Below are 15,917 nucleotides of genomic sequence, written 5' to 3'. Positions count from 1 at the left end.
GAGAGAAAGAGGGTGTGTGTAATAGCAGATGCTCTCTCTGGTCTTGCAGACATGCTTCAATGGTGCTGCCATCTGGTTGGCTGAGTGGAGCTGAACGTACGATGGTGGTCGCTGTGAAATCACTGGCTGATGGGAAGGCTCAAGGCTTAAATCCACTTAAGACAGATAGCAAAGACAGAGAGAGGTAGAGGGGACGTTGTAGAGGGGGGGTCATGGGTCGTTGTGCCTTTGTCCACTCTAAAGTGCAGATGGAGAAAGCGGTGCACTGAGAGAGTGCCGAGGGGCGATCATGCGTTGACAGGAGGAGGATGGCAGTAAGGAAAGCTAAAGGAAAAATTAAAGAGGCTGTGGCAGCTTAAAGTTTGTGAAACTCTTTGAATTTGTTATAAGGGGTGCTGAATTTATTTTGGCAGGAAGTAAACGTATCCTTTTCAAAGTATGTGACTGATCTGCATTACTTTAATTGATTTAATTTAAGTACTGGATTATTTACAGTTCTTTAAATTTGCAATTTACAAAGACTGGACATGTAAGACAAAACCTCAGTCACCTCAGCTATTTGTAATTACCATTTGCAAGAAGAAACTGCTTATAATAATATAACTGTATAAGGAATTGAGATCAAAATACAGCTTTTATTCCAGTAACTCAATGAAGAAATTGATTAAGTAAATAATAATCAAATATAGATATGTTGACCTTTAATCAGAATCAGGATACTAATCTCCCAGGGGGAAACTGCTTTAGCCACTATATTGGGACTAAAAAATAATTGTATTGACGTCAACAAGTATATATTTTTTTAACTTTGGAAACTTCCTCCAGAGCCACAGAAGATATTTTAGAGCAGTTTCCACTAGTTGAATACTGCCCCTTGTGATGACTAATCTCAACTGTGTAAAGCAGCTGGAGAGCCCCTTTAACAGTTCCCAAGGTTAAACAAACTCGTTGCAATATAAACTGTAAAGTTATTGCCCAAATTATGGATTATGTATATCCATCTCAGTTGCATCAGTTACAGTCTCTACACTTTCCTCAGATATTAAACTAAAGTGATCTTTAAATAAAATTTGTATCTTTATTTACCCCTTAAGGAGAAATGAAATGTATTCCATCACTAGTACACCTGCAGACACATTGTATCTAAATGAGTGCTACAGTGCAGAAATGATACTGAGACAATGAGAGGAGATTTGAGAGTAGCAGCAGTGACTGGTGCTCTTTAGAAGAGGTTATCTTTGGCCATACAGGCCTGCCTGTCTGTCTCCATCACATCAAACCATGCAAACCCTGCCAGTGAAGCTGAGCCACAGAGGGCTGGGAAGCACTGTCATTCCTTTAAACCGTGTCTTTCATCCCTCTGTTTCTCTTTTCACGTCTATAAAAAAAGATTTTGACAGTCTCTAGACTTGCTTCAGTGTTTTCTCTCTTCCTGTCCTGACCTTCAAATCAGTCATTGTTTCAAGAAACCTGTTATTCTCTCCTCCTTATGTTTTGTTTGTATTCTTTCACTTTGCTTTTCTGCTTCTAAACCTTCTGATCAGTTTTCTCTAACTTCTGTTCTCTTTTTTTCTGCTACCTCTTTTTTTTTGTAGTGTGCCAAGCTTAGCAGATGTAAGCTGTCTTTCTCTGTAGCCTGCATGTTAAGATTGAGAATGTTTTTGAGTTAATTCAATACTTGCGGCATTTGTGGCAGTTTTCCCCCCAAAATCTGATTGGCTTTACCAAAATTATTTAAACTGTAAGTATGACACAGATAAACAGTTTGGGCTATTTCAGCTCTGACAGAAGGAAGTTGATTAACCAACAACAAATATACTTTTTTTTTAAAGTAAACTGAGTGTATTAGGATTTCAGACTCTTCGTCAGACACATTAAATGGAGAACATGTTTGTTTGTTTTTTTTGGGCCCTATGCCTGTTAGATTTCATATTTTGGGTAAATAGAGCAGGGGAATGACATTCAGCAAAGGTCGGTGGCCAGAGGTTGATTTGGGGTTTTGGCTATTAAGGCATTTTAGTCCATGTGGTGTGAGCCCTGACTGCAGAAATCGTGAAATTTTAGAGGCTAGCCAATTTAACAGATCATCAAGAACGTAAAATGCCGATAAATGATTAGTGTAAAACAAATATCTCTTCCTGGTGTGTATCTTTGCTGACCAAGCAGGGTGTTTCCTTTGAAAAGGGTGGCAGTGTCCCTCTAACGGTTTAAAGGTCAATCTTTGCTGTGCTGTGATACTTTTTGGCAGGAGAAAAAGCAGTGTTATGATCCATGCCTTTGTCTTTAAAATGTTACATTATGTCTTTTTGATGTTAATCTTTTGTTACTTCTTAAAGGTTGAAACCTTTGTTCTCCTGTTCTTCTCGATTATTTTGTGGTGCCCGTATGATAAAGTTTGTTCACTTTACGCATCCAACTTCCTCCCTGAATTGATTTAGTGGAAAATGGATATGGACGGATAGCCTGCCTTCAGACGCAATATGTCTGCAAGTCGCTTTGCAACCCACATCAACCCTATTTTAGGGGTTGTCTGTTCTTTGGGTGTTATACTTTTGACATCTGTACGTATGTACAAATTAAAGCAGGGGAGGTCCCACAACATGACTGCAGATAAATAGCTTTTTTTGACTGTAGTAATCCTGACTGAAATTACATCGTTTTCACTGTTAATATTACGAGGAACATCTCCAAAACAACATTATACTCCTTGTGAGGCATCAAACCAGTTCAGCCAAATGACCTTTCAAAGCTGCTTGTCTGCTTGTGTTTGTGCATTAGAGATATGCCTGGTTGAGCCTTTCACAGACCAGCAACATAAGTAAGCTCTGCCCTCGCTGTGTTCCATCATAAACACACATGATAAAGACAGTTTATTCAGCAGGGAGATGCAACACAAACACAAAGTCATGAAAAACACGCTGACCTATTATGGCCTCACAATGAGAAGCTGTGCTGCCTGCCTAAACCATCTTTTAAACGTGAATTCTGGACATTGTTGGGCGACTTGAGGTGGGACATCATGCGAAAGTTGCCCTTTCTTATATGCAGACATCTTCTTACTGCTTTGGTTTAAGTAAGGGAGCTACCTCAGTAGAGTTTGCAGGAAACTGGATACATGAATACCACTTGCTCCTTGCAGATTCACTGGACCATTACCACCACTGTTCTTACATGGGTGCATTCAGGCCTCAAAAGGACTTTGTATTAGAGAGCTGGCAGATTAAAGACCATTTAATGTGTGCGTAAGCTCTGCTGGGTAGTGTCTAAAGAATGTTAGTGCAGCAGAGCATGTGTATCTTTAGTGAGCTGAGCTGATAAAGAGACTTTAACAAATGTTTCAATGTTATTAGTTCTATGTTTCAAGTGTCAATGAATCTTTCTCTTACACTCTTTTCACAGAGATGCTTCACAGTCACAAGTCTTTTCATCCTGATGAGTCACCAGAGCAGCTCTTTGTGTTCTTTGTCATTTCCTGGTTCTTGTTGTTCACAGTGTATATTTACAGCAACATACTCATTATTGTCTCCGTTCTCCCCTAGGCTCTCGCATCTTACCGAGCCTACCTCTTGACGGCACGCATTCCTACCAAGGTAAGCGCAGTTGAGAATAGTATACTTTACTAAATGAAGAGTGTAGTATTGTGTTAGAAAAGTACTTTTAGGGTTCATTTTTCCATTTAAATAAATCATATTAAACTGTTGAAATCACTTCAGAAGTTTTGGAACTTCTTGGAAAGTTTTCTGGAAACGGTTTCTGGGATTTTCCTTGCCAACTTGCTTCATTCTCCTCTTTCACTACTTGTTTGTTGTGAGAGAAAAACACAAACTTAAAAAATGTATATTAACATTTTTGTGTTTAATTTCAGAATATGAAGACTGAACCAAAAGGTTCATGACCATAAAACCAAAACAACAAGCTGCTTGTTGTCTGAATAATGATCAGTGTGTTGCAACTCTTTTATTACACACAGTAGCACTGTTTTCTCTTCATTATTAATGTTGTAATGCTTGTTGCAAGCAGCAGTGTGTGATATTTCCTTACAGCAGAGTTAGCGATTCATCATTTGTTCTCACTGGTGATACAGGGAGCAGTTTTGGATGTAAATAGTTACTTTTAAGTTTGTGTACCTGAAGCAGCTCTAAAGCTTGCTGGCAAATTCTGTTATACAGTGGTGCGATAATGCAGTGCAGATGGTAACTGTCACCAGCACTGAAATATCCCTCATCATCTTTACAAGCAAAGTCACCACTACCACATAAAAACCAGCAGTGCAGTAACACAACACAGATGTTCATGCAAAACTACTGTTACCATCACTACATGTATTATCAAGGTTAACAGCAGACTTGTGCTGCTGTTTTTGCACAATAAAAGTTGTTTAAAATAGTTTTGTCCAATCCTGCATCTGTAATATTCTGCTAAAGAAAAAAAATAAGCAGAATGTATTACAGGAGTGTGAAGTGGATGAGCCAGTGGCCAAGGGTTTACTGGCTTTTCTGGCCATCTTTGAGCTCATTTTTTTTAAAGCTTGATCTTCTATTTATACTTGTCAAGGTACACATGACACACACAGACCCACAAGGTGGATACAGTACCATCCATGCTGTTGCGGCTGCTAATGCTAATGAAACAAAAAAAAGTGATTAAGCACGTTTTCAGTGTCAGCAGTTTTCAGCAGTAGTAGTGACTCATTGTCAAAAATAGCCTCTAGCCTGACCACATGCATAACCAAAGCTTAGAGTCATAAACCTAAACAGGGATGTGGCTGTATATCGAAAACACCTACAAAATCTGGACTCGCCTGACAGGACAGGAAAGCTTTAACAGTCGCAATATTGCATGCCACCTTATTTTAAAAGAAAAAGCTGCCTGCTCTCCAGTGAATAAGGTGCCCTGGAGACAGTGCAGTTGGTTGATTGACTGAACACAGAAAATATCATAGTTCACTCTTTCACATAACATAATTTTCCACTTTGGAAAAGTTTCCAGTGTTATGAGCCACAAATTTAAAGTCTGTTTATTTAGCTGGTTCTGCATCTGTTTTTTATCTGTCTGCTGTCTTTTGACCAGAGGGATTAGACACCTGCTTTATAAAGAACTGCCCCCTCTTGGTAGCCCCCATATCTCATCCTGCATTCGGATCTTTTTCCACCTTTTTTTCTTTTCTTGGCTTAAACACCTCTTCTGTTGGGAGACAGTTCTTTCTCTTGTAGTGAAACCTCTGTCTTTCTTTGGTTAGCCAGATCACAGCCACAGATCACCTTTCCTCTCCTATTTCTTTTCTCACTCTTATCCTGCCAATCTTTTTCAATAATCCATTAGTTTATCCGTTTCTCTTACTCTGACACCTCCGTTTCCATCCCCCACTCACTACAATGCCAAAGGTCAATGGGATAACTAGTATCTTGTCTTCAGTGGATTGACTTTGTTTTAAATGAATTTATATTACATTAAGCTGACAGGCAGAAAATCTATTTTTTCGAACCAGAAGCTGGAATTTTTTTCTTTTTTTTGAGGAAAAATTACAGTTTTGCGATTCATTTTGTGATTGACTAATTTTTGCATCAACAAAAAGGTTTCAAATCCAAATTTGTTGTAGTTGGCAAATCTTTTTCCTCTAGTCTTTTTCCTTTTTTCATATAAAACTCATTAAAGATCCTTTATTATTGTTGTTGTTGTTATTATTATTATTATTATTATTATTATTATTAGTAGTAGTAGTAGTAGTAGTAGTAGTAGTAGTAGTATTCATTCACTAGTGCCAACTAATGCACTAATGTTATGGGTGGTTTCTTGGTGCCTGTTATTAAAAAATAAAACTAGAAAAAGTAAAAGATTGTTACCATATTTCTCTTAAATTTACTTTTCTAATGTAAAGTCTATTTCACAGCCAAGATCAATCAATCCTAAATAAAGTTTAGCTTCTCCTCACTCTGGATCCTCAGTACTCACCTTCTGTTGAAAGCTGTTTGTTTTTTTTTTAATAATACAACAGATGATTTTGTATTATTTTATGGTAAAAGGTAAATGCACAGATTCTTGTATAGTGTTTTTCTACTTGAGCACTCATCTATTATGCATAAAAAGTGGTAATACTTTAAAACCCTATAGGAGCACAAACTATAGGATGGGGATTTCATCCGTATTTTTTTCCTGAAGGCAGCTCAAGGCCTTAATGTTGAAGTGTTTTTAGTGTATAAAAGTAAAACCTCAGTTAAACATTAGACATTATATTTCTCCTCTTAGTTATAGCTGAAATCCCCCTCTAACTCTCTCATGTGCTTGTCAGTGGGTTTCTGTGTGTGTGCGCTGCTTCGATTGATGCTTTGGCTCCTCTTGAGAAGCTCCAGGGCCTCGCTGTCTGCCAGTGTCTTCCTAAAAGCATGCACACATGCTCACACACACATTCATTCAGATCTTCCTTCTTGCCTTTTGTCTCTGTTTATTTTTGTAGCCTCACCTGTGTGCTCTTCAGCTCGGTTGTCTTTTGTTTGATGTCAGAATAAATGGAGTTTATGTAATAAAAGATCACACTGAGCATACCTTTGATATACAAAACATAGTCAGTGTCCATTATCTCATTAAAAACTGAAATACAAATGGTCAGCAGCATCCTCAATATTAACAGTTATAATAAATATCTTTCAGATAAACTTAGGTATAGTGTGACCCGTTAGACTGACAGACGGGCAGTGAACGAATGAGTGAATGATGCAATTACTCAGGCATTTGGTTCCATACACCTCCCAGCATGGAGCTGGCCATCGCCAATGGCTGAAGCCCAGATTTCATCACCACACTGATTTAAGTCCTTTCAGATTAGAGCCACACCTTTTTACAGGCTGAAATAAATAAACTGATTGACCTATTTTGCATTATGGATACATATTGCAGCAAACAACACTTTGCAGTAACAAATGAGCATCAAAATCTTTAATAACTATTGATGTGGAATAGTTCAACACCTGTATATTCCTCTTTAAGATTAATTTAGTGTCTTACAGTTGGTAGCCTTCTACCCTGTTAAAACTTACCAAACCTCCCTATATAACAATAACAGCTAATGGAGTCTGTTGCTTTGTTTTATTTGAGAAACATGTCATTAACTGAGCTGATTTCTTCTGCTGTATTCACATTAGTTATGCTAATTTCTTCTTTAAAAGTCAGTTCACATTAAAGTAAGCGCTGAATATAAATTGGGGGGCGGGGTGTTTTTACACAGCACCTTGAATGAGAGAGTTGCTATTGTGTGTTTATTGTGGATTTAGTAACCACAAGCACTACGAAACCAAATGCACGCACACGCACGCACACACACACACACACACACACACACACACACACACACACACACACACACACACACACACACACACACACACACACACACAATGCATACTGTAGTCAGACAGTAGACAGACAGTCTGCTTATCCTCTCCCTCCTCTCATCTCTGAGCCAAGCCTCAGGAACACAGCGCCCACCTGGAATAGTCTGGCCCTGCTCTCTGGCCTACCCTCAGGCACTGTATGTGTTTGTGGGAGAGCAAGTAGCAGAGGAAAACTGCACTCGGTATAAAGCAGAAGGCATTTGTATGCACAGGTTTCCAATCTCATTTAAAAGAATCTCAGTTTCTGTCCTTTTAAGGTCTGTAAGGGCAAGTTGCTGCTTTTCTTTGTCTCCTCAGTCCTGCGTTGCTCTCTTGAAGCAGAAATAAAACATTCAGATGCAAGACTGCTTTAGGTTTCTCTAGCCTCATGTTTTGATAGACTGTCTTTTGAATGATGATTCAGTATATTTTGTGTTCTGTTTAAGCTGTAAGAGAGCCATACTCAGTTCAAACAGTTTAAAAAGTACATTTGAAATGGTGCAAAGGAGGGGAAAGCCACAAGAAGTTGAACAGCTTGCGTCATATGTAGTTGTTTTATTTTATTTCCACTGGACTTGACTAAAAACTGAGATGCAAGTATTTGTGATGGAAAAACAGCCAATTAGATGTAACACCAAATATGACTTTAAAACAAGTTTGTCTGTGTGAGTCGGTGTTGGAAGATTAAATTACTGCAACCTGACTTATTAACTGTGACACAGACACTTTTAAGCAGGACTCATTAGATAGAGAGTTAGTGCACTACACCAATTTATTCCTAATATTCTTCTTCTCTCTTTTCTTTTTCGGTTGTTATAATTGTTCTTCTTAATATCAACCAGCATATTCTTAAACAGTATGGTAGCACTAGAATGTAATAACTTGTAGTTCAGCGCGATCTGCACTAAAGCTAAACCAATGGATTTCAGAGCCCGATATTGCCCGATATCAGGTTGGTATATGGTAATCCATTGGTATCTGTATTTGTAACAGATGATAAATAAAAATTTATAAAGTGAAATAGGGAATGGCAAAACAAGCTTGACGATGTTTGAGTGTTAAAGTTGCATAGTTTATCCAGTGAAGGGTGTCTTGCAAATCCCTTTTTGGCAGCACACATATTTGGAAATCCACAAGTCCAACACCCAGCTGATCTGAGCAGCGTCAGACAGGGTGTGGGTTTAAAAAAACAACTATCTTAGCGAATTTTAGAGAAATCTGTTTATGCTTGTGTGTCTGGAAGAAAAAATATATTGGCTGATATATAGGATTATCCTCTATTTAAATAAAATATCTGTATTGTTTAAGAACGATGCCGATACAGATATTTAAAAATCCTGTATCTGCAGTATCTGTGTCGCTGTCACTTATCCTCAGTACAAGGTCGTGCCATTGGATGATATTAAAATTTTAATGGGACATCTGTTCTCTTCTTTTAGGTGGAACACTCCTTTAATTATCTGGAGATCCAGGGAATTGCTTGCAACAAGCCAACGCAGGTACAGAAAAATATTAAAGAAAAAAGCTTCACACTACAGTCCTTCATTCTCATGTTAAGAGTAAGAACAAAGTTGAAGCTGTCCAGCTATTCCTTTAAATTGTTCTTCCATTTTTACAAAAATTCATCTTTTGTTGTTAAAGTGCATCATCTGTGTTATAGCTGTAACCTGTCTAGATGCTGTTTAAAGCATTACGATTAAAAAATGAAGCATTAGATAGTCAGTGAGACAATAGGCACATAAACACACATGCCTAAACTTTTATATGTCAGGTTTTAATATTGTTTTGTTTCTGTGAGTGCTCATGATGTGTTAATCATCAGCATATATTGTACTAAAACACTAAATCTGGTGAAAAGTCTTTTTATCCTATTCAGGGACACTTCAGCAGGATGAAAAAATAAAATGGACAAATCTAAAACTATGTCAGGAAAACGTCTTAAATGCTGGTATGATCTGTAGAAACTCATTAATTCACGGCTAACCAGAACAGAACATCTGTGCCAAGCTGCCAGTCAGCAGGATTTATCCATAAAATATGATAATCCAACACTAACCACCCTGATCCTGGAGCTGAACCTCTGTCCCACTCGTCTGAGAGATGTCAGTCCTCTTAATATCTTGACCGATGGTCTCCCATGTATCAGCAAAGATTATGTAAATTTTGGCCGGTAGAAGAGGCTCTGATCTGCATTTGCATAATTGTAGTGAATGCTGAAATGGTCAGCCAGTCTTGGTTAATACTATTAAATCATTACATGCAGAGATGTGGGATAGAACTGTTGTTAAGTAGATAGATGGATTTTTACATTTTTTTTCACTTTAATTATTTTCAATAGATTCCAGAGAGGTGTTAAAAAAAAAAAAGTCAAATATGGATTAAAATGAACAGAATAAGACACATGCATGCAAAAACACACAATATATCAATGTTGAATCCTAACATTAACTGATCATCAGTCAGTTATATCTGATTAAACCAGACTGAAGGAGAAAATAAAAATGTGTTGCTCTCTTAACTAAATGGGTGCACTTGTGATTGACTTGCAGTGAAGGTGGAATCATTAATTGTTGTGATAACTAATTAAAATTATGTCCGTTAAGCTGTCCATAGAATATGAGCGCGGCTCATTTTCGTTGAAGTTGCCCTCCACAGACGAGGTAAATGAGGTGGTGGCTCACATAGGAAACTGTATGCAGAGGATATGTCCAGGTCTGCCCCCTAGGTGAGTTTGTCGCGTGTGTGTGTGTGTGTGTGTGTGTGTGTGTTCCGGTTCTTCCTGTCTTTGTGGTGACCAAAATGTGACATTTACTATACTTGTGGGGACCAACAGCCCTTGTGGGGACCAAAATCCTGGTCCCCACAAGTTTGAAGGCATTTTTCAGACTCAAAATGTGGTTTTAGTGTCAGTGTTACAATTGGGTTATGGTTAGGTTTAGGGTAAGGGTTAGGTTTAGGGTAAGGGTTAGGTTTAGGCATTCATTTTTGATGGTTAGGGTAAGGGGCTAGGGAAAGCATTATGTCAATGAGATGGCCCCACTAAGATAGCAACGTCCGGTGTGTGTGTGTGTGTGTGTGTGTGTGTGTGTGTGTGTGTGTGTGTGTGTGTGTGTGTGTGTGTGTGTGTGTGTGTAAAATGTATTCACCTGTCTCGTCACAGACTCCTTCCTAATAGGTACTGAGGTAATAGATTTCGGTTGTTATTTCAGTATAGGTATGTATTGCAGTGCAGATGTGAGTGTTTTTCAAAGATTTGTTGAACAGGAAGCAAGAATAGAAATGCAGAAATGAATATGAATGTAAAACCATAAACTTTTATAACCTTGTCCTATGATCAGTACAGTGTTTGAGCTCATCGAGAGGCTGACCATCATTAAATGTGATTGTATTTTATTTAACCGTTTAAAGCCTGAACTGTTGGCAGAAAATTCTATTTTTTTAGAAAATTGAGTAAGTTTGCATATGAGTTTTAATTTGTATCAATTCTGCTACAACTGTGTGTGTGTGTATCAAATAAAATACAACAGGCATTAAGGGGTTAATTTTGCCTTTTGTTATATTTTAAGCAATTAAATGTTAGTTGTTTTTTTTAATTTAAGCTAATATAGTTCATTTTTAAATTCCTGCAGTACCATGTAGTACATAACAGCTGCCTCATCGCTTGCTTGCAAAATGTCTGTAGAAAAGTAAGACTTTTCAAAAGCAGTTCAGTATTGCTTGTTTCAAAAAGAATGAAACTGTTAGTTTGAAACTCTCACTAGCTGCTTTTTTCATAATATATTTTCATCTGACTTCTTTTCTCAGTAAAGTGATGAAGAAGCTTTGCATGGAGCCTCCAGACAGGCTCTCTTCTCTGCAGACTCTGTGGGAGAACAATAAACCTGCTGAACCTGGACCCTGTGGTATGAACCTGTGACTACTGCGTGCATCTGCATACAGTACTGTGCAAAAATCTTGAGCCACCCGTAGAGCTGGGCGATATAAGATTTTTTTCATATCACGATATGTTTTTTTCATTTCAGGCGATAACGATATACATCACGATATAAGCCAAATAACTATATTTGTAAGATTTAAATGTGCCGTTGCTCACAAGTAAAATGTGAAATAATCAGCAGCTTGTTTTGATTTAAATATTTATTTCCCATAATAAGTTCAACAGGGTAGATGTACTTAAGGAACATGAGACTTTTTCAGATAAATAGGCAAATATTGCAAACTACACAAAAGGCAGCCGCTAAAGCGTTTAAGTTTCAAAATAGAACAAACAAAACAGACTACTAAATTGTCAATTCCACTTAAAAACACAATTTTAATTCTAAAAATAAATCTTAGTTTGTTTTACAGAAGAACAGACAAAATTGACTAACTTTTGTCAATATCAAATAAACTGAGAACTAAAAGGAAATTCTCAATCTCTCCTTGTTGTATAGCTTAGCCTTTCAAACAGTTTTAAAATAAAGATGCTAACAGAACATTCTTCAAATCCTAGGTGCAACTATATATTGCCGCCATTGCGTGCAATAGGTCGGCAGCCTTAACATGAAATTTCCCCTTGTGGGACTAATAAAGGTATATCAATCAAAATGTATATATATATATAAAATTTAGTCTGACAAAAGCCGAATGACGAATTAGCGCTTTCAGTCAGAGATTGAGCATGCACCGGTTTATTGTATTTCCAGACTTGCTTTCGGCACAATTTACAGTGCGCTCTACTCTGTTTTTTGTCAGACTTGAAATAGCCGAAATACCTTCACACTACGGAACTTCTATGGCCCTTCCGTTCGACAATCTCTCCGGCATTGGAACCATCATCTCTTTTCTATTCGGTAACCTTCGGTCACGCTCTCGGTTGATTTTTCTCTAGTCGGCAAACTCATTTCCTCCATTACCCGGGCGGCACGGCTGCTGGCTGCTTCCCAAACAAATACACATGTGCGGGTTGGCACTTGTGCTGTACGTAACAAGTCACGTGACGTGACGCTGCGGCTGTGATTGGTTAGGCTCTGCGCTACTTAATTTGGATTGGCTGTCCTTCTTTTTATTTTTAAGAGAGCAAGAGAGATGAGGTCTATCGCAATAGTTTAATTTTTCTATCGAGAAAAAGTTATTTCGCAATACATATCGTTATCGTTCTATCGCCCAGCTCTAGCCACCCGTTATTTCTTTATATTTTACTTCCGCTGAGCCAGACTTGCAGCCTGTCGCAGAAACCCACGTCTCTCCAGTTTTTTTATTAAATCTATGAAAAATGCCGAAGAGAACAATTTTACAGTCATAAAATAGCATTTCTTGACCAACAAGGTGATTCTTAAAGAGCTAACTTGGTGTATGTCAGTAATGTGAGCTCTAACAGTGTGCAGTGTGTCCTTAAAAACTGAGTAAACTGGAAAAGTGGAGGATAAAAGAAGTAGCAACGTAATTTCCTTAAGAAAAAAGGAAGATATCCCCCCCAAAAAACTTAACACAGGATTTGACAGATTTACCTGGCTCTTTAGATGATCTATCTACTGTTCACTGAAGCCTCACCAGCTCTTAGTGGAAGGTTGGATATCAAGGAGCCATTTTTAAGGAAGGAAAACTGTGAGAAAAAGCTGAGCTATGCCAAATTGCACAAGAACTGGACTAAAAATCAGTGGCAACAGGTCTGTTTGAGTGATTAATCCATATTTGACCATTTAGGGTTAAATCATCCTCAGTGTGTACAGAGTAGGTCAGGAGAGAGGTACAACAGTGTGTGTCTACAGGAATCTGTAAAACACGTTATGTTTTAATGTTTTGGGGATGCATTTCAACCAGTGGTGTTGGAGATCTGGTCAAAAATTGTTGGAATCATGAACACAGAAATGTGTCAACCGATTTTTATCCATCATGTAATGCTATCTGGAAAGCATCTAAATGCCTTATATACTGTATTTCCATGAATGTTTTCACAGGTTTCACTAAATCAATATCAATATAGCTACATTACATTTTGTTAACAAAAATAGGACACAAAGAATGGTTTAAGACTTTTCCAAATGGCTCTCTCTATATATTGTAAATGATGTGTTGCTGCTGTAGTAAGTTTATATGGTCTGAGCAATGTTGCAAATAATCATGTTTCCAAAATCCTCCTTTCACATGTCTACTTTGTTCTGTTTTCTCTTTTCGTATTTGATGGTCTCCGTCTCTGTGTAGGTGGGTTTTCTCAGATGTACCGATGTGTTTGTGACTGGTTGGGGATGCCTTACAGAGAAGAGGTGCAGTGGGTAAGCATTGTTTATATTCTTTTGTGCAGTTGCACAGATCACATTGACAGATTCTTCTTCATCTAAGCCTCACCGCTGTAGGCTGGATCCATAAACATGCAACAACTTTTGATAAGGCCCAACAGCATTGACACATATATAGAGCCTTATTTCTTGACGCCTTTGTGCTCTTGCTCTTTTTCTCCTAAATGAAACAAATCTTTTACTCTCCCAGTGCAATTGTTTTGTTTCTAGAGTCAAGTTTAATTACTCGTTTCCTTTCCAGGATGTAGACACTATATATTTAACGCAAGACACCAGAGAACTTAATTTGCAGGACTTCAGTCATCTGGAGAACAGGTGAGTGCCGGCAAAGATATTTAAATATTACCACCAGTGCAATTTAAAAACTACCATCAAAGTCACCACTGAGTCTGAGATGGTATTGAGGAGAGAGAGAAAAAAAGATTTCATGGCTGCTCTGACTTTTTCTCTTCTGCATTTGTCCTCCTCCTCCTCCTCAGGGATCTGGTAGCTATAATAGCAGTCCTGGAGTTTAACCAGTGGTTCACCAAGGTCTCTACTAAGGATTACAAGCTGGTTAGTACTTCTCATATTTGAAAATCTGACTACCACTATGCAAGCTAAAGTCTGAGCATGCCAAAGAAATTTTAATACTCAGTTCTTTGTTAACACTGTTTTAAGAGCTCTATGGTCATGTCAGAGGATGTAGTTTGCTGAGAGAGTGCTGCTCATCACCAAGCATATTAACAAAGGTAGATCTTATAGCAGCACTAGTTTCTTCCATTCTCATTTCTTTAGTTTGTATATGAATGTAGCTTATATCTTCATTGTGCTGGATAAAAGGTATGCGCTGTTAGTGTTTTCCCACAGAACAGCCAGATTTAATCCTATCCCAGGTGTAAGTAGGTAAGAAAGCCACCCTGCTCTATTTCTTTGGTTGGGTAAACCTGCTTCTCACCGCCTCGCCTCATTGCTGCAACTGCGGTACGTTAGTTTCTGCTTTGTATGAGACGGTATTTGTTGGTAAGGGCTTAGAGTTTGCCTCCATTTGTGATTTATGTCTCAAGTGATAACAGAAAGCGGCTAATTAGAGCAAAAGATGGAGATTTATTCTGTTTTATTGTGGGTCTAAAACTGTGTTGAGAGCGTTATCATGCCACATTTGGCATATTTTAAGTTATGCTAAAGAGCAGAGCTGATTTTCCTTACCATTTTGTGAAAGTTTAAAAAGAAGTGCCACCTAACACTGTTGTTGCATCACATAGATTTCAGTTGTGTAATGTCTGTCTCTTTCTATATTGCATATTTCGATTTTTCCTTCTCTTTGTAAATTTACTCTAATGTAAGCAGCTTTTCCTCTACCTTTTGCTTATGGTATATAGGGGTGTATGCACAGAATATTTTCCCCTTTGTTTCCTCCATCTCCCCCACCACTCTGTTGACTGACGATCAGTCCAATGTTTTCGTGTGATAAGACTCCTAATCCGTACTAGACAAAGGGGCTCAATGTCTTAGGCTGTTGCCCCCCTGCAGCACTCCATTACCAACTCTGCGTCTCGAGGCTTCGCTCAGTCTCACCAATTACCACACGCAGCTTCCTCAGTCCGAGCAATTATCTCACGCTTCCGTCATGGACAATTTCGTTCGTGCTGAATTTTAAAATCCAGTCCCTTGTGATGCCGTGTTTAAACTTGGGCACAAATGTTCACGCAGGTACATGTGCTGTCTAATGTTTGCCCTTCTATTTGAGATTAGTGTGTGGTTATGATGATACGTAAGGCTTTTGTCTTAGTGCTGTTCGATTGTGTGTGCTGCTTGAGTGTTGTTGTTTTTTTTGACAGTGTTTGAATTGTATTCTGTGGCTTTACAACCCAGTCCTCTGAGTGCTTTAAGGGAAAAAAATCCTCTTTTCCCAATGTGTGCATATTTGTATAGAGATACTGGGGAAGCTGGAGAAACAAGAGCTGCAAGGATGTGATCTGGAGCGTGATTATTTCTGAATCCCGTTCCAATGGAAATAATAGGAAGTCTGACAGAACAATAAGAGAGGAAGAGAGTGTGAGAGAAGGTGATGACAGCCAGCAGAGCAGTGGGACAGAAACATGAAGGTCGGGGGGGAAAGGTCAGTGGACAAAGTGAAAGTGAGAAATGCCAGATGAATAAGGAAATGAGGCAGAAAGCATCACAAGGAGTAATCGTGTTTAACAATTACACCAGAAAAGGGGAACTAAACATTTTAACTTGTGAAAGTAGACAGAATGGGGCCAGTTGATACACAAAAAGTTCAACTAGA

General features: G+C 38.3%; 1 protein-coding gene across 1 annotated transcript in view; it reads left to right on the top strand.

Moving 5' to 3' along the window:
* Positions 1-15,917, top strand: part of LOC134637915 (F-actin-uncapping protein LRRC16A-like) — a 72,006-nt gene that overhangs the window by 23,901 nt on the left and 32,188 nt on the right. Inside the window, exons 3-9 of the mRNA XM_063488477.1 lie at positions 3,540-3,590; positions 8,807-8,866; positions 9,971-10,092; positions 11,172-11,269; positions 13,551-13,621; positions 13,887-13,960; positions 14,125-14,200. Coding sequence (XP_063344547.1) covers positions 3,540-3,590; positions 8,807-8,866; positions 9,971-10,092; positions 11,172-11,269; positions 13,551-13,621; positions 13,887-13,960; positions 14,125-14,200 — 552 coding nt within the window. The remainder of the gene's footprint in view (positions 1-3,539; positions 3,591-8,806; positions 8,867-9,970; positions 10,093-11,171; positions 11,270-13,550; positions 13,622-13,886; positions 13,961-14,124; positions 14,201-15,917) is intronic.

This window comes from Pelmatolapia mariae, linkage group LG10_11 (assembly GCF_036321145.2).
Source record: "Pelmatolapia mariae isolate MD_Pm_ZW linkage group LG10_11, Pm_UMD_F_2, whole genome shotgun sequence".
NCBI classification, from domain to species: domain Eukaryota; kingdom Metazoa; phylum Chordata; class Actinopteri; order Cichliformes; family Cichlidae; genus Pelmatolapia; species Pelmatolapia mariae.
The sequence above is the reverse complement of the archived record's forward strand: the minus strand, read 5'-3'. Positions and strand labels throughout refer to the sequence as shown.